Source organism: Octopus bimaculoides, chromosome 21 (assembly GCF_046866305.1).
Source record: "Octopus bimaculoides isolate indiv1 chromosome 21, ASM4686630v1, whole genome shotgun sequence".
Classification (NCBI taxonomy): Eukaryota; Metazoa; Mollusca; class Cephalopoda; order Octopoda; family Octopodidae; genus Octopus; species Octopus bimaculoides.
This window is the reverse complement of record NC_142948.1, coordinates 37108967-37128115: the sequence shown is the minus strand read 5'-3', so window position 1 is coordinate 37128115 and position 19149 is coordinate 37108967. Positions and strand designations below refer to the sequence as shown.

Below are 19149 nucleotides of genomic sequence, written 5' to 3'. Positions count from 1 at the left end.
GTAATCGACTTAATCCCTTTGTCTGTCCTTGTTTGTCCCCTCTATGTTTAGCCCCTTGTGGGCAATAAAGAAGTAAGAAGCTTGCTTCCCAACCTCACAGTTTGGGGCTCAGTCCCACTGCATGGAGGGCTTCAACATGATGGTTAAATATGGTCCATATCCAATAACCTGTAGAAGCAAGTGGAAACACAGGCTGCTTGTAAATGAGAATCTTGGTATGGAATTGTAATAACCTGTGGTGGTTATTTAGAAAATTTAGAGAAGCCTTTGTGAGCTTTCCAAAATCTACAGAGGCTTGTCTAAAGTAGTTAACAAGCTCCTTATTCAATGTGCAGTCATTGGAAAATTACAGTGTGCGCGCATGTGTGTGTGTACACATACACAAACACACACAGATATACACATTTATATAGGCAGGCAATAAGAAATCAGTAATTACAATCAACAGATGTTAAATTCTTCTGTAAAATAGTTTTAAGAGAGAAATAAAAGAACTTGACAAATTAATGTGTGACATAAGTTAATGATGATTTTTAATTACCCGCATAAGTACACACACTCACACACACACAAACTCCTATCCAAATACATACATACATACATATATATATATATATATATATATATATATATATATATGCATGCACCCATCGATATACAAACATTTGTGTATGTATGCTTACATGTTATATATATATATATATATATATATATACACACACACACATGTATATGTGTGTATGTCTCTGTGTTTGTACCCCTGTCATCGCTTGACAAACTGATGCAGTTGTGTTTCTGTCCCCATAACTTAACAGTTCGGCAAAAGAGGCAGATAGAATAAGTACTAGGCTTACAAAGAATAAGTCCTGGGGACGATTTTTTTTCAACTAACACCCTTTAAGGCAGTGCTCCAGCATGGCCACAGTCAAATGACTGAAACAAGTAAAAGAATAAAAGAAATATATATGTATGTATATGGAAGTAATTTGATTAAAGACACATACAGCAAGCAATGAAAGGGTGAAACTCGAAACTTAATTTTATTTTTAATTATATAAAATATATCAATTTTACTTTCAAAATGGACAGGGGAAGTGAAGCGGAGAGGGTGATAAAAATGAAAATCAACAAAAAAAAAAGTAAAAACCCTAAACAAAAGTAATCCCTTATGTTTTTCTTCTATCATGTTCAGGTTGTTTTGGGGATCAGCTGTAGGATCTAGCATAGCAGTAATGTGCTTGGGGTACAACTTCATACTTACTGTCACAGTCTCTTTGGTCATGTGACTACTTTTTTTGCAGTGGCGGGAATATTTAAATACAACGGCCATTTTCTGTCTGTCTGTCTGTTTGTCTGTTTATCTCTTTGTCTCTTGAATCTTTCTTTGTTTCTTTTCTCACTGTCTTTCTCTTTATTTTTCTCCATTTCTTTGTCTTTCTTTTCTTTTGTTTATATCTCTTTCTGTCTCGCTGTCTGCTCACCCCACCCCCACCCCTCTCAATTTCTCGTCAAGCAGCGTCTTTGAAGATATACTGGATTAAACTAAATCTAACCTAGTCTAGGTCAGCTATGGATTAGATTAATGTAAGAGTTGGTGAGTGTAGGGATAGGATGGACTTAATGAGAAGGGGCCTCACACACACACATGCTCACACATGCATGCACACACACACACACACACACAGTGGGTTTGTGTGTGTGTGATATGGAAGCAGTGAGACCCAGTTTCTCGTGTGGGAGAGATTTAAGAAAGCAATGTGTGCACAAAGAACTCCCCCCCCCCCCACTCGATCATAATGCCCAGAGAAATGGTTTATATTGCATGACAGGGTCTTAATGACTCCCCAAGGCATTCACTCACTGCAGTATTGGTTCCCTGGTTATAATACCAGCACCAACACCACAGCCACTACCACCACCACCACCACCAGCATCACCACCACCACCACCACCACCACCACCACCACCATCAGCATCATCACCACCACCACCACCACCATCAGCATCACCACCACCACCACCACCACCGTCAGCATCACCACCACCACCACCACCACCAGCATCATCACCACCACCACCACCACCACCATCAGCATCACCACCACCACCACCACCACCACCGTCAGCATCACCACCACTACAATCATCACTATCATCATTACTAATGCCACAACCACTACTACCACGTCAACATATCACTAACATTACTAGCACTACATCACAAAACACTATTGCTACCACTACTGTTGCTTACGCTACCACAATGACCACCACTACCATCAGCCCAGCACATGACCAACGCTATCATTACTGCCAAAACTATCATCATCACCCTACCACAATAACAATCAATGACAATACCATCATGCAGTCACTGGCTCTACCATTACACCACTACCATCACCATCATCACATGACCACTGTGACTACAACCACACCAACCACCACCATCTCCACAGCACCCCCACCGTCGCCATCTCTACCACCACCAACCACTCCCCCACCTCCCATCTCCACCACTACCAGGTTTACACCTGCCTGATCACCCTGCTTCCTTCCTCCCAGTGTCTCCCCCTCCACCCTCTCCATTTCCACTAAATGCCATCAGTAAAGGATTAATTAATGGGCTACATTAGTGTTAATCGTCGATGTATTGTATTACAGGTTGTTTAATAATCACATCAAGGTGTATCACAGTAGCAGTGTAACATTGTTTATAGTGTGGTGTCACATGGCACTACACTTGTGTTACACTTTGTCTGGTGTAACACCAATGTCATTTGTGTTACATAACTGCTTAGCTTACAGTAACATGTAACATAATATCACATCAGTGTAATACTGCTTATAGTAAGGTGTAACACAGAACCAGTGTTACACTGATGCAGCATTAGTATTATGTAACCTTGCTTATACTTAGGTGTAACACAGGACCAATGTCACATCAGTGTTACTTTACTGCCTACGGCAAGGTGCTACAGTTACTACTATTACAACTACTAGTATCACCACAGCCATGTCAGCTACTAGTACCACTACTCTTACTATCACTACTGTCACCATAACACACCACCACCACCACCACCACCACTACTAGTGGCAGACGTGTAACTGTATGTAGGGATACATACAGTAGGCTATTTACCCCTCTTCTTTACTGGTCATTATCAGTGATAAACAAACATTATCGGATGATTAGAGCTGATAATAGTTGTTAAGTTGATGTGTTTAACAGCTATTATAAATTATATATAAAAGAGGAAAAAACAATTAGCAGCTATTACTGGCTTTTATTATCAGTGGATAACGAGCTGTTAATAGTTATCAACTATAAACAATTATTATTTGCTATCTTCTATCACTGGTATTGGTTATTAACTGTAATTAAATTTTATTAGCTATAACTAACTGTTATTGGCTATAATTAGCAGTTATTGAGTGAACAAACTATTGTTGACTGTTATTAAGCTGTAAGTAATTATAATCATTTAAAACTATAATTAAACACTTTAACTGCAAACATACATACATACAATTGAACACACACATACACATCCATACCTCCACATGACCCATGCTAGCATGGAAAAACGGACTTGTGAACAAAGGAATGATCATATACATACATAGATATAACTACATATATATATAAGTTTATATGCTCACTTAAGTGTGTGTGTAAATGTGCTTATGTGCCATGTAAAAGCTCCTATGCCTGTGCCAGGTAAAAAGTACCCAATCCGCACTGTGAAGTGGTGGGCATTAGGAAGGGCATTCAACCGTAGAAACCATGGTGAAATAGACAGCTGGAACCTGGGAAGTTCCCCAGATGGCCAGTTTGTCAAACTGTCCAACCCATGCCAGCCTGGAAAGCAGACGTTAAATGATGATGATGGTTACGAGGATATACGTTGTGTCTACTGTTAGATGTACGACTGCTCCTGTATGAGTTTGAGCTCCACATAGATTATCATTAACCAGTCAGCTTCCAGTATAATTGTTAGTCAGCCACTGTACTTAGCAGTGTTACTCGTGATGATATGCAGAGCATACAAAGCGGAAATTGAGATAAACACCAGTATATATATTTAGTTACTATGCACATGTATAGATAAATTTATATATGTCTCATCATTTAACATCTACTTTCCAAGCTGATATATTCATCATCATCTTCATCATTGTTTAATGTCTATCTTCTGTGCCAGCATGGGTGGGACGGTACCACAAGAGCCAACCAGGCCAAAGCCTACACTAGACTTCTGTGACTGTTTTGGCGGAATTTTTATAGCTGGATGCCCTTCCTAACTCTAACCACTCCACAGAGTGGACTTAGTCCTTTTTACATGGCACAAGCACAAGCGAGGTGAGTAGAGCTTTTTACATGTGTATATATCATACAAGGAGATGCTGTAAAGTTCCTGGCTTTGGGTAAAAGAAAATACAGGAGGATCAGTTAATTGTGATTCTATTCAACATATTCCCCTCTCAGATTCTCACGCTTATTACAGTAGTCCTTCAGTTTTTCTAAGCCCTGTAAAAGAACTTAGAAGGTTGGGTCTCCAACCAACCTTTCATGATACCCATAAAGCCACCCCCTCATATTGTGTAGACACAAGCATGGTTGTGTAGTTGGGGCTTTGCTTCCCAACCATGTGATTTCTGTTTCAGTCCCAGTGTGTTGCAAGTGTCTTCTACTATGTTGTTAATTTGTTAGTTGGAGACTGAAGGAAGCCTGTCGCCAGTGTATGCATACCTGTGTGCTTACAGGTATGCATATCTTTGCTTGGCTACAGGCAGTGACGTAGTGCTGTTAACAGGTCATCCACTGGCTTTGAGCATTTGAGGTTTTGTGGAAAATGGTGCCCTTTACTTGAAAAACAGGGATGGGTTAATAATAATAGGAGGGGTATCAGCTGACTCAAAAAGCAATAATGCTTCACAAATATAGTCATTTATTCTTATTTCTTTATTGCCCACAAGGGGCTAAACATAGAAGGGACAAACAGGGACAAACAAAGAGATTAAGTCAATTACATTGACCCCAGTGCATAACTGGTACTCAAATTATGGACCCCGAAAGGATGAAAGGCAACGCCAACCTCGGTAGAATTTGAACTCAGAATGTAATGGCAGACGAAATACCGCCAAGCATTTTGCCTGGTGTGCTAACCACTGTGCCAGCTCGCCACCTTTTTAAGTCATTTATTCTGTGCTGACGTGTGAGTGTGTGTGTGAGTGTGTGTGTGAGTGTGTGTGTGAGTGTGTGTGTGAGTGTGTGTGTGAGTGTGTGTGTGAGTGTGTGTGTGAGTGTGTGTGTGAGTGTGTGTGTGAGTGTGTGTGTGAGTGTGTGTGTGAGTGTGTGTGTGAGTGCGTGTGTGAGTGTGTGTGTGTGTGTGTGTGTGTGAGTGTGTGTGTGTGTGTGTGTGAGTGTGTGTGTGAGAGTGTGTGTGAGTGTGTGTGTGTGTGTGTGTGAGTGTGAGTGTGTGTGTGAGTGTGTGTGTGAGTGTGTGTGTGAGTGTGTGTGTGAGTGTGTGTGTGAGTGTGTGTGTGAGTGTGTGTGTGAGTGTGTGTGTGAGTGTGTGTGTGAGTGTGTGTGTGTGTGTGAGTGTGTGTGTGAGTGTGAGTGTGTGTGAGTGTGTGTGTGTGTGTGTGTGTGTGTGTACCGTTCATTGAATAGAATTCAGTGAATCACACACACTCATACACACCCAAGATCTGCAGTAAACCTGTAATAAAACATTTTCCCAATCATTAATGTCAATTTCAACTCCTCCTGTCTGTCTGTCTCTGTCTCTCTCTCTCTCTGTCTCTCTCTCTCTCTCTCTCTCTCCACATAGATTATCATTATCTATGTTTCTAACAATATAGGCACTTGCATACATGTGTGTGTGTGTGTGTGTGTGTGTGTGTGTGTGTGAAACACTACATGGGAAACTTTCAGAGTAGGTTTACTCAAGCTAGAAATAACAGCCAAATTTTCCTCAGATCATACATCTTACAGTCTTAAGAAAACAAGAATGGGAGATTACATCATCATCATCATCATCATTATTTAGCATCTGTTTTCCATGCTGGCATGAGTTAGATGGTTTGACTAGAACTGGTAAGCCAGAGATCTGTACCAGGCTCCAGTCTGATTTGGGGCTGATTTCTACAGCTGAATGCCCTTCCTAACTCCAACCACAGAGTGTACTGGGTGCTTTTTACATGGCTTGATCTTTAAGAATGTGTTTGCACTACTGTGCGTGTGTGTGTTTACATCTATGCTCACTTGCGCAAATTATGACATATTCATCTGGTGCTGTTGTTGGCATTTCTGCTGTCAATGAATCATCATCTCACTTCGAGCCTTCACAACCCATGTAGAATAAGTGAACCCTTACTGGAAAAAACTTATGTAAGAGTTAGCATGAGAAAGGGTATCCAGCTGTAAAAACCAGTATCTTGGTCACATATTCATCTAACCCATGCTGACATGGAAAAATAGACGTAAAACTGAACTGATGAATGAAATTCTATTAACAGGGAACGAGGAATGCCTGGCTCCTTCTCTCCCTCCCACACATTACACAGACACCCACTGTGTGTCTGTGTATGTGAGTGCATGTGTATGTATGCGTGTATGTCTGTGTATATCTGTATGTATGTATACATGTATGTGTGTGGATATGTGTGTATAGTCCTGTGTGTGTGTGTGTGTGAGAGAGAGAAAGAGAGAGAGTGATTGTGCGTGCGTGTGTGTGTGTGTGTGTGTGTATGTCTGTGTGTATGTCTGTGTATATCTGTATGTATGTATACATGTATGTGTGTGGATGTGTGTGTATAGTCCTGTGTGTGTGTGTGAGAGAGAGAAAGAGAGAGAGTGATTGTGCGTGCGTGTGTGTGTGTGTGTGTGTGTGTGTGTGTGTATGTCTGTGTGTATGTCTGTGTATATCTGTATGTATGTGGATATGTGTGTATAGTCCTGTGTGTGAGAGAGAGAAAGAGAGAGAGACTGTGTGTGTGTGTGTGTGTGTGTGTATACTAACATAGTACATAAACAAGGTGGTCAATTTGTAATAGTTATTGTTGTTTCTTCAAATAATTTTCAAAAGAACTATCAGATTTTTCGCTCACATTTTGAATTGACAATTAAAAAAGCTCAAACAACACCAACAATAAAAATGTTGATAATAATAATAATAATAATAATAATAATAATGTACTGATTTTTATGTCGATCATTCTATTTCTAAACCTGCTGGGACTAGCTTTTTTTTATATTTTTCTTTTATTTTTGTATTCTTTTTCTTTCTATTATTCTCTTACGCACTCTCTTGTGGAACCATGAAGCATAGCTGAGAATGATCTTACCATTGCGTTCCCACGATGTCTTATAGTTTCTGTTTTGTGCGATATTTTTCCAGAAAAAATTTATAGAAAAAAAGAAAGGAGAAGAGTGGGGTATTAAAACAAGTTGAAGAAATAATATCTCATGCCTTTTATATATGTGTCTGTGCGTGAGTGTGTGTGTATATGAACATGTGCACATATGTATTTTTATATATACATAGATATGTGTATATATATGTATATATATATATATACACACTTTTCTTTGGCTTTGAAATATACTCTTATATTTCATTTTGTATGTAATACAGTTGAGTCACTTTTGTGTGTGTGTGTGTGTGTGTGTGTGTGTGCGTGTGTGTGTTTAGATTTTATAAAAATCACCCCACCCATCAACCCTGATGAAAAACAAATAAAAGTAAAACAAAGAAAATAAAAACAACTAAAATTCCATTTTGAGATCATTACTCAAATAATGATAATAATAATAATAATAATAATGATAATGTGATAATACATAGTTGACACTTGTGAATATATTTTACAAATGATATTTGAATATTTAACCCTTTAGCATTTAATCCGGCTATATCCGTGATCAGATCCAGCCTTTCAGACTTAACTGACAATGTCATTCTAAAAATATACAAAATACACCATTGAAATGTGGAAGCTATAAAATAATGCATGATTAATTGAAAACAATGTTGGTTAATAAGCGATACATTTGACAAAGAAATCTGAATAATAAAGGGTTAAAAGGGTTTGAGTTTGGTAGAAATTATTAACTGGGGGGGAGTATCTGAGAGGGGGAGATGGCTTTATGCCCAGTGTTTAGAGGCTAAAGTATGATGGGGGAACAAGTGCAGATGTCTTGTTATAGAGGGGATACATGGCTATCCTGCAGATACATGGTTACCCCATGAGGCACATGGTTATATATGTTGTACATATTGCAGTGTAAATCAGAAGAACTAAAATAAATTTTAATTTTACAAAGCTTTGCTGTGAGTGAGATAATAATATAAGCACATTCTACATTATTTACATTTGACGGATATTTATCCTCATCTTGTTTGTTGCTAACATGTTTCGGCTAATATTACCCTCCATTCTTCATCAGGTGTCTTGGGGAAATTTTGAACCTGAGTTCTCATTCCTAAGGTGAAACACTGGAGTCAATGTAATCAACTAATCCCCTCCCTCCAAATTTCAGGCCCTGTGCCTTTATTAAAGTGTGAATTTTCACATTTTATTTTTGTATTTTTTTTTTACAATTTTATATCATATATTATATTAATCCTTTCTATTATAAGCATAAAGCCTGCAATTTTGGGGGAGGGGGCATTTTCCCTGGTGTGTTAAGGATTCTGCCAGCTTACCACTTTGTATCATTATAATATTACATATAATAATACAAGTATTTTCTTGTTTTCCACAATCTTCATGTTTACGAAGCAGCACTATTAAGCAGCAGTTGTATTTCACAATGACTGAATTTCTTTTTTAAATACTAGGTCCCTGCTGTTTGAATCTTACAAGCAATATTTTAACCAATTAGTGTACAGCTTAGATGTCACGGTTTGCTGAGCACACTAACCCAGTTGACATTGACAGCATATTCATTGAAACACTTGAATTGATTAGAGTCTTCTGGGAAGGATTTAGCTACATTCAGATGTTGAGAATCAACTGATACTAAAAATAGGATTCCTTTTTTTGAATATTTTTTGATAGGTTTAATATTATGCTTTAAGTTCCTACTGTGACTTTTTTGAGTAAAATTACATTTAAATTGAATCTATCTATTTATATAAATGTATGTGTGTGTGTGTATATATATATATATATATATATATATATATATATATATATATACACACACACACACACACACACATATATATATAGATACACATATGTATATATGCATATATATGTATACACACACCTATATATATATATATATATACACACATATGTATATATATATATATATATATATATATATATATATATACACACACACACACACATGTATACATATGTATATACACACACACACACATATATATACACATATATGTATATACACACACACACACACACACATATATATATATATATACACACATATATATGTGTGTATATATATATTTGTGTGTATCTTTGTACCTGTCTTCTCCCCCCCACCCCAATCACTATTTGACAATCAGTGTTGGTGTGTTTGCATCCCCATAACTTAGCAGTTTAGCAAAAGAGACCAATAGAAAAAGTACTAGGCTTAAGAAGTACTGAGGCCAATTCATTTGACTACAAATTCAAGGCAGTGCCCCAGCATGGCCGCACTCTATATGACTGAAACAAAAGGAAAAGATAAGGATTATGAATCTACTGTTTGGAACCCTAAATTAACATGGACTTTTGACTGGAAGTCAATTTAGATCACTTTAACCCTTTTGTTACCTTATCCCTGTCGGCATCTGCTTGCCTTTGATCCAATCAATTCTGAAATGAAGAATTTAGTGAAATAACATTGTCATTTTGCAACATTAAATTAACACAAACGTTTTGAGGGAGAGTTTTTTAATTTAGGTCACTTTAAAACAGGAAGTTTGTTGTATGAAAAGGGTTAACTCAAGTACATACCATTCTATTAAATTTATGACCTGCATCTAATGTGGGAACTAATTTTATTTTTTCTATTTCTTTATCCTTTCCTTCACTTCTTACTCACCTGCCATTTAAGTTCAATGAGGTGTGACATATAAACACAATGAAGTTATATCACATAACTAGGGTACTTCATAGATCCATGACTGACCTATATCATGTGTCTATAATATGAGCTATGTTATAGACTTATTTCTTTTGCTTCGCTCACTCATTGGACTGTGGCCATGCTGGAGCATTGCCTTGACTCTACTTATTCTACCAATCTCTTTTGCTGAACCACTACAAAGTGACAAGGACATAAACAAACCACCACCGGTTGTCAAGTGGTGGGTGTGTGTGACAAACACAGTCACACACAGATATATATATATATATATATATATATATATATTGTTGGGGCAAGAGTTATGACACCCCCTGTGAGAATAGACTTAGCCAAATGACTATAAATAGTAGCGATCTGAGTGAGATAGCAAAAGTAGGCATTAATTGCAGGAAGTCAAAGGGTATCATTTTGGTAGTTTGTCGGAATATAGTATGTTGGTTTGTGTATAGTTCGTGGACTTATTATGATAAAGCAGTGAAAGGCAGCGAGCTGGCAGAACTGTTAGCACGCCGGGCGAAATGCTTAGCAGTATTTTGCCTGTCTTTATGTTCTGAGTTCAAATTCTGCCAAGGCTGACTTTGCCTTTCATCCTTTCAGGATTGATAAATTAAGTAGCAGTCAAGTACTGGGGTCGATTTGATCGACGTACCCATCTCCGCAGATTTCAGGCCTTGTGCCTGTAGTAGAAAGGATTATTATTATTATTTTGAAGGCAGTGAGCTGGCAGAACCGTTAGCTTGCTCAACAAAATGCTCAACAACATTTCATCTGGCAGCTTGACTTTGCCTTTCTTCCCTTCCAGGGTCAATGAAATAAGTACCAATCGATCATTGAGGGGCAGAGGTCATTATAATTGACTTACTCCATCCCCCGAAATTGCTGACCTGGTGCCAAAATTTGAAACCATTATTATCATTATTATTATTAAGGCGGTGAGCTGCTAGAACCATTGGTTCGCAGGACAAGATGCTTGTCATTGTCATCATTATCATCCAAGGACAAGATGCTTAGCAGCATTTCATCCATCTTTGTTGTGAGTTCAAATTCTGTCAGGTTGACTTTTCATTTCATCCTTTCAGGGTCAATGAAATAATTACCAGTTAAGCACTGAGGTTGATGTAATTAACTAGTGCCTCCCCACCCACCAAAATTTGAAGCCTTGTGCCTTGAGTAGAAAGGATCTCTATAGTTGTTGCTATAGTTATTATTACATTTATTACCTTTGCCTTAGTGAAGGCAGAGGTATTGTTTTCAGTTGTTCATTTGTTTGTCCATGGACAAGATATCACAAGAACCGCTGGATTGATTCAACTGAAATTTTCAGGGATATTTGGCCTCATGACTGGCATGAACTGATTAGATTTTGGGATCGATCCAGTACTGGACAAAGATTCTGGATTATTTCCCCCGTTTTTTTTTTACTTAATTTTTGAGAGCGGTCAGGTTCATTTTTAGTATTCTTTTGTGAGAGCAGGTGAGTTTATTTCAGATATTCTCATTTTAAAAATCATCTCTGGCTAATCTTTGAGAGGACGTTGGTGTTGCCTTGGCAGAGACTTGCACTCTCTGAGCACTCTTGTTACATTTATTGCTATAGTTGTTATTACATTTGTTATTATAGTTGTTATTACATTATTAAGGTAATGAACTGAGAGAATCATTAGCATGCTGGACAAAATACTTAGCAGCAACGTTTTTTTCTGACTCTTTATATGATAAGTTCAAATTCTGCAGAGGTTGACTTTGTCTTCCATCTTTTTTTGGGGGGGCCTATGAAATAAGTACGAATCAAGTACTGGGGGTCAAGGAAATCAACTAGCCCCCTACCCCAAAATTTCAGGCCTTTTGCCTGAAGTAGAAAATATATCTGTCATTATAGTTTTTTGTTATTTCTTCTTATGGCTGTTGTTGCTGTTGTTGCAGGTTTCCGAGGCAGCAGATGTGAAATCAACAATGATGACTGTAAGAACAACAAGTGTGCCAATGGCTCCACATGTGTCGATGGCACCAACAACTACACTTGCCACTGTCCACCAACATTTAAAGGTAATAAAAAGGCCTTTTTATTTATTTTTCTAGTCTGAGTCTTGTTTTGTCAGATCTGTAATTATAACCTACATGTGTATGTTGTTAAGTTGCCCTTTCATGTAGGAAACTGTGATTATAATTTCAGACAGGAACCTGTGACTGTTACCCCCATATGCATGCATATTAAAAATTGGAAAACTATGACTGTAAGCTTCATGTTTGTATGTTTGTTGAGGAACCTTTTCATGTAGGAAGCTGTATCTAATCTCCATGTGTATGTCGTTGAGGAGCCTTCATGTGGGAAGCTGTGACTATAACCTGTGAGTGTGTGTTATCAAGAAGCCCTGTCATGTGGAAAGCTCTGACTAACTGCTATATATTTATGCTATTATCGAATCCTCATGTAGGAAACCATGACTAAGCTTCATATTTGTGTGTATTGTTAAGGAGTCTTTTCATGCAGGGAAGTTGGGACTGTAACCTTCATGTATACATTGAGCCCTCACATATAGGAAACTGGGATTGTAATCTCCATGTATATGTTTTTAAATGGGCTTCTCAAAGGGAAGCTTTGACAATAATCTCCATGTGCATGTTGAGGAGTTCTCTCATGTGGGAAGCTGTGACTATATCTTCCACCCCTATGTGAATGTGTCTTGTTAAGGGAAACCATGACTAATCTCCGTGTGTGTGTGTGTGTGTGTGTGTGTGTGTGTTGTCAAGGAGCTCTGTCATGTAGGAAGATTTAACTGTAACCTCAATGTGTGCATGTATTGCTAAGGCATCATCTTGTGTATATGTGTGAGAAGTTGAAAACGTCTAATGTCTTATCTCAAACCAGTAAATATCTAGTTAAGTAGAATGGTTAGAACTTGTAAACGGACACCTCAACAGAATGGTTTTTTTAAAAGAAAAGCAATATAAACAAATAGATAAAAATTAAAACAAATAAACAGAAAAACAAAAAGACAAAAACAGAACACATTTGAGTTTTCTTAAAAGTCTGTGTGAATCTAGATGCCTAGGAGACATGGGAATGAATGAAAAAACAAACAAAAAAAAACAATAAAACCTGACTAATCTGTGAGAATTAACCAACGTTTAGTTTAACATTTCTGGGGTGTAGTCTGGGTGTGTGGTTAAGAAGTTTCTTTTGCAATCTCATGATTTTGAGTTAGGTTGATATCCCTTGTAAAGCATCTTAAAGCAAGTTCCTTCTACCATTAGCCTTGGGTCAACTCAATCTTTGTGAGGAGAATTGGCTTGACGGAAACTGTGTGGAAGTCCATTGCAGGGACTGTAATCATTGTTGGATGATAGTCTTAATCTGTCATTCTCTTACTCTGTGTGTGTGTGTGTGTGTGTGTGTGTGTGTGTGTGTGTGTGTGTGTGTGTGTGTGTACACATGCATGCGGATTAGTGGTTAGGATGTTGCACTCATGATAGTAAGATCGTGGTTTCAATTCCGGGACTGAGTGATGCATCCCATCCAGGTGGAGTATATATGCCACAGAATCTGGAAAACTGGCCTTATGAGCCTATGGCTCATGAGGGCCCACTTTTCACACACATACTCACATACCTATATATATATATATATATATATATATATATATACAGGTTTTATGGGGTCATCAGAACAGAATGTGTGCTGTTTGGTAAGAAGTACCAGCTGATAACTGGGTTAGATGTATTCCCCTCTGTCGATACAAGGATCAGCTGAAGCAAAGCCTAAAACTGACTGGAATCGATCCCAAAGCCTGGGACATTGAAACTCAGGACAGGCACGGCTGGCATCATTCCATCTCCTCTGTGACAGTTCATTTTGAAGCTGAACGACAGAGGAAAGAGGAAGAGAAACAAGAAAGAAAATAGGGGCTGCAACAAGCAAAGCCTCCACCACGGAATCTTTGTGAACTTTGCAACAGATACTTCCATGCAAGAATCGGCCTCATTAGTCATCAGAGTTAGAAACACGGACAGAGGGGAAGAAGTGGTCAAGAAGAAACCAAATAAATCATCGGACACACGATAAAACGCCGCCGCCGCCGACGACGACGACGACCAACTTCCACGTAACAAAATTTCAGGCCTAATGTTTATAGAAGGGATTCCATAGAAAAGTCTTTGTTGTTTGTTACTCCCACACATAAATCTGAGGGGCAGCAAGAGTTATCTCCCTTGAACTTGACTACTTTCACAGCTTCAACAGAGTCGTGGTAGTTTTAATAAACTTATGTCCGCCTTTTGTCTATCACGTTCTTCCCCTCGATACACTTGTCCACTGACTTTGTGATACCAAAGCTCGTTTGAACATGAGACAGGTAGAATATCTATGTCGAATATGGCCTGTTTAAATGCTGAAGAATAAAAATCACTTCTTAAATTCCCAATTAGTTTTAGAGATCATTGAAACACAAAAGGTCTTATTTCATTTAAGATGAAAATTAAAAAAAACAAAAAAAACAGGTTAAATACAGGCATGTCTGTGGTAAGAAGCTTGCTTCCCAACCGCATGGTTCTGGGTTCAGTCCCACTGCATGGCATCTTAGGCAAGTGTCTTCCACTATTACTTCAGTCCACCTTGTGAATGGATTTGGTAGATGGAAACTGAAAGAAGCCTGTTGTGTGTATATATAGGCGCAGGAGTGGCTGTGTGATAAGTAACTTGCTAACCAACTACATGGTTCTGGGTTCAGTCCCACTGCGTGGCATTTTAGGCGTCTTCTACTATAGCCTCGGGCTGACCAAAGCCTTGTGAGTGGATTTGGTAGACGGAAACTGGAAGAAGCCCGTCCTATGTGTGTGTCTATGCTTGTGTGTCTGTGTTTGTCCCCCACCACCGTTGCTTGATAACCAGTTTTAGTCCCTGTAACTTAGCAGTTTGCCAAAACACATCGATAGAATAAGTACCAATGCTTTAAATAAAAAGTATTGGAGCTGATTCGTTCAACTAAAAATTCTTCAAGGCGGTGCCCCAGCTTGGCCACGGTCTAATGACTGAAACTAGTGAAAGGTAAAAGATGCATTTTCTCACTCGCTTTCTCTTTCTTTTTCTTCTGCAGGTAAATACTGCAAAGACGACATAGATGAATGTCTCACCCAACCAGGTCTTTGCAAGAATGGTGCCACCTGCAACAACGAACACGGTGGGTTCTTGTGCATTTGTGTCAACGGGTGGACTGGCAATGATTGCAGTGAAAACATCGATGACTGTGAGAGTCAACCGTGTTACAATGGTGGAACCTGTCATGATCGAGTTGGCTACTATCATTGTGAATGCCCCCCTTCTAAAACTGGTAAGTTCTGTCTGTGGAAAAATATAGTTGGCACCACGCACCTCTGCCATTTCCTACCCCTTTTAATATTTACGATTCACAAACATTATTATCACTATTATCATCCCTCATCTTTAGTGTCACTTACCACTCAGACTGTCACTCATCACACACTATCATTCCTCACTTCTATCACTCATCGCCCACCACCATAATTTACCAACCCTAGTGTCGTTCACAACCCTCTTCTGTTACTACTTTAGCACTCACCATCCTTGTCACTCACCATCCTTATCACTCACTACTCTCTTTATCACTCAACATCCTCTTTATCACTCATTCCCCATCACTCACCCCCACTCTAACATACCCCCCCCCCGATATTACTTGCTGTTGGCTTTTGTCCTCTCTACCTAATACCACATGTAGCATTGGCTACTACTACTACTACTATAGCCACTACTATCACATGTAAGCTACCACTACTTGTACTACAATAACCAACACTGAAATTATAATTACTGCAACCGGTCCACTTCACTTTACTACAATCACCACAACTATTACTGTTACTACAACCATCACCATTAGCAACACTACTGCTGCTACATTCACTTCAATAAATATTATTACTACTATTACTGCTGCTACTACAAACAACACTACAATCACAACTATTATGACTAAACTACCACTACTACTATCAGAAACATCATTACAAGGACCACCACCACCACCACCACCATCAACACTACTATTAATCAGAACTACAACCACCATCACATGATCAACTACTACTACAACCACTACTACCACCATGTGACCAATGCCTCTCACACACTGTATTACCATCACCACCACTCCTACAACCACTACCATCACCACCACACTCCAAATACTATCATAAGCACTTGACCTCCAATGCCAGGAAGTGTGACCTCAGCTCCAGAAGGGAAAATATGTCCCAAACTTCCTTGGTTTTGAATGTCAGTTATGTAGATTTAGCTGTACGCATGGCGTCGCCGTGTTGTATGGGCTGTAGTAGTAGTAGTAGTAGTAGTAGTAGTAGTAGTAGTAGTAGTAGTAGTATGTGCTGTTGTGTGGGCTGTAGTTTGTGATTTTTGCAGTGATACTGTATAATGTGTGGATTGATAGCTGTAATTTCTCGGTCAATGTGTGTACGTGCACTCATGCACAGTGTGCATATCTTTGCATGTCTATGTATGTATGTTTTTGCAAATGTGTATGTGTGTCTGTCTCTGTTGTTTGTCTGCATAAACTGAGTATTAATGTGTGTGTGTGTGTGTATAAATATTTATATGCATGTATATATTTATATGTGAGTATGTATGGATCAATGGAGATCAATAAGCTAAAACCTGGCTGATAATAAGTATTGTGTGTGGTGGGGTATCAATATAATTGCTTATAACCCCTTGAAGGTACATCAGTATAATGACTGAAAGCATATGCACATATGACTGTTGACTGGACTGTGGCCATGCTGGGGCACGGTGTCTATGTTACCGTGAATTTTATATCTACCATCTGAGCTTTTTATGGTACTTAATTTATCAATTCATAGTTTATAGAATGCTTGGTTATCTCGAGTTACGTCCCTTCTTGAAGAGTTACCTCCCCTGAGGATGTTCACATACTACATAGAAATTACACCGATATACACCATGGACACATCGTCCTCACCGCTACCATCCATCACCGATTCTATCACATCATCATCATCGCCAATATCACGTATATCCATGTTTCTACTCACACAGGTCTCCGCTGTCACCTTGAGGATGCTTGTGCCAGCAGCCCTTGCCATGCTGATGCCCTCTGTTCAACATCCCCCATAGATGGCAACCCTCTCTGTTCTTGTCCCAAAGGATGGCAGGGGAAAGACTGTTCTGAAGATATTGATGAATGTGAAAAAAGTAAGTATTCATGCACTACCTCCTTCTCTTGTCCTCTCACTCTCTCTAATTACCATTATTGTCATCATCATCATGGATTGGACAGAGCTTTTTCAGCCAGTGATCTAAGGCCAACCCATATAACTGATGCTTATGATATGCAGTGGTACAGTGTACCTATACTAAAAAGTAAATGCACACAGTTTGTATGTATGCCTATATTTCTCCCTATATATATATATATATATATATCATCATCATCATCATCATCGTTTAACGTCTGCTTTCCATACTGGCATGGGTTGGACGGTTTGACTGGGGACTAGTGAACCAGATGGCTGCACCAGGCTCCAATCTGATCTGGCAGAGTTTCTACAGCTGGATGCCCTTCCTAACGCCAACCACTCCGAGAGAGTAGTGGGTGCTTTTACGTGCCACCGGCAAGAGGGCCAGTCAGGCGGTACTGGCAATGGCCACGCTCAAATAGTGTTTTCCACGTACCACCGGCACAAGTGCCAGTAAGGTGACGCTGGTAACGATCACGCTCAAATGGTATTTTTTATGTGCCATCAGCACCAGGGGCCACGATCACACTATATATACATACATATATATATATATTGGAATATGTGTGTATGTGTGAAATAAACATTGAACCTGCTTTACCCCACACAAAAACTGCAGGTGCTGTTCAGAGGTTTCGCAAGCTGTTCTAAATCCATTGCAATGCTGTGCTAAAATAAAATTGTTGTTGTTATTGTTGCTGTTGTTGCAACAGTAGTGAGCTGGCAGAATCACTAGCATGATGGATAAAATGCTTAGTGATATTTTGCCTGTTGCTATGTTCTGAGTTCAATTTCCGCTGAAGTCAACTTTGCCTTTCATCCTTTTGGGGGTTGATAAATTAAGTTCCAGTGAAACACTGGGGTCGATGTAACCAACTAGTCCCTTCCCCCAAAATTTCAGGCTTTGTGCCTATAATAGAAAGTATTATTATTATTATTATTATTATTATTATTATTGTTATTCAGCCTCTATAAGCTCTGAGTTCAAATCCTGATGAGGTCAACTTTCTCTTTCAGCTTGTTGATGTTGACAAAATATAGCACTAGTCAAATACTGGGGTCAGTATTAACTAACCCTCTTCATACCTATGATAGAAACATTGATTATTATCTATATTTTTTTTTTTTTTTCAGATCATGATTCTCCATGTGAACACGGCGGTACCTGTGTCAATACACCTGGACGCTTCCGTTGCGACTGCATGCCAGGTTTAACTGGGGACCGATGTGAACAGGACGTCAATGAATGTGAATCCTTTCCATGTAAGAATGACGGAACCTGTCTAGATGATCGGGGAGGATTTCGGTGTGCTTGTATGCCAGGTAAGAAACATAGTTACTAGTGTTCTTAATGATTGCTATATCAATTCACCTGTAACTCTGTTTCTAAAACACTTTGTTTTCAAAATACTCATAAATAACTCTTTGAAATTCACTGCCTTTTGTTTCAATTAATTTTGAAAATAATGAAGAATTTAATAAAGTAATTTTATCATTATTAAGCTGGTGTTTGAAATAAATTAACATGAAATTTTGATATAAATTCTTAATTTAGACTATTTTAACCCTTGCGTTACTGTATTTATTTTGTGATGCTCTGTGTTTCTTTCAATTAATTTTAAATATATCAAAGAATTTAGTAACATAACTTAGTTATCATTAACCTAGTGTTAGGAACTTAAATTGTGACTAAGGTTTAATGGAAGATTTTATGAAAACAAGACATTTGTAGTACAGAACCAGAG

At 38.6% G+C, this 19149-nt stretch overlaps 1 protein-coding gene across 3 annotated transcripts in view; it reads left to right on the top strand.

Annotated features, from left to right (window-relative positions):
• Positions 1–19149, top strand: part of LOC106873852 (uncharacterized) — a 146491-nt gene that overhangs the window by 88558 nt on the left and 38784 nt on the right. For all 3 annotated transcript variants that reach the window (XM_089339145.1, XM_089339146.1, XM_089339147.1), the window contains 4 exons: positions 12041–12163; positions 15211–15444; positions 17205–17360; positions 18539–18727. In XM_089339145.1, the coding sequence (XP_089195271.1) occupies positions 12041–12163; positions 15211–15444; positions 17205–17360; positions 18539–18727 (702 nt within the window). The remainder of the gene's footprint in view (positions 1–12040; positions 12164–15210; positions 15445–17204; positions 17361–18538; positions 18728–19149) is intronic.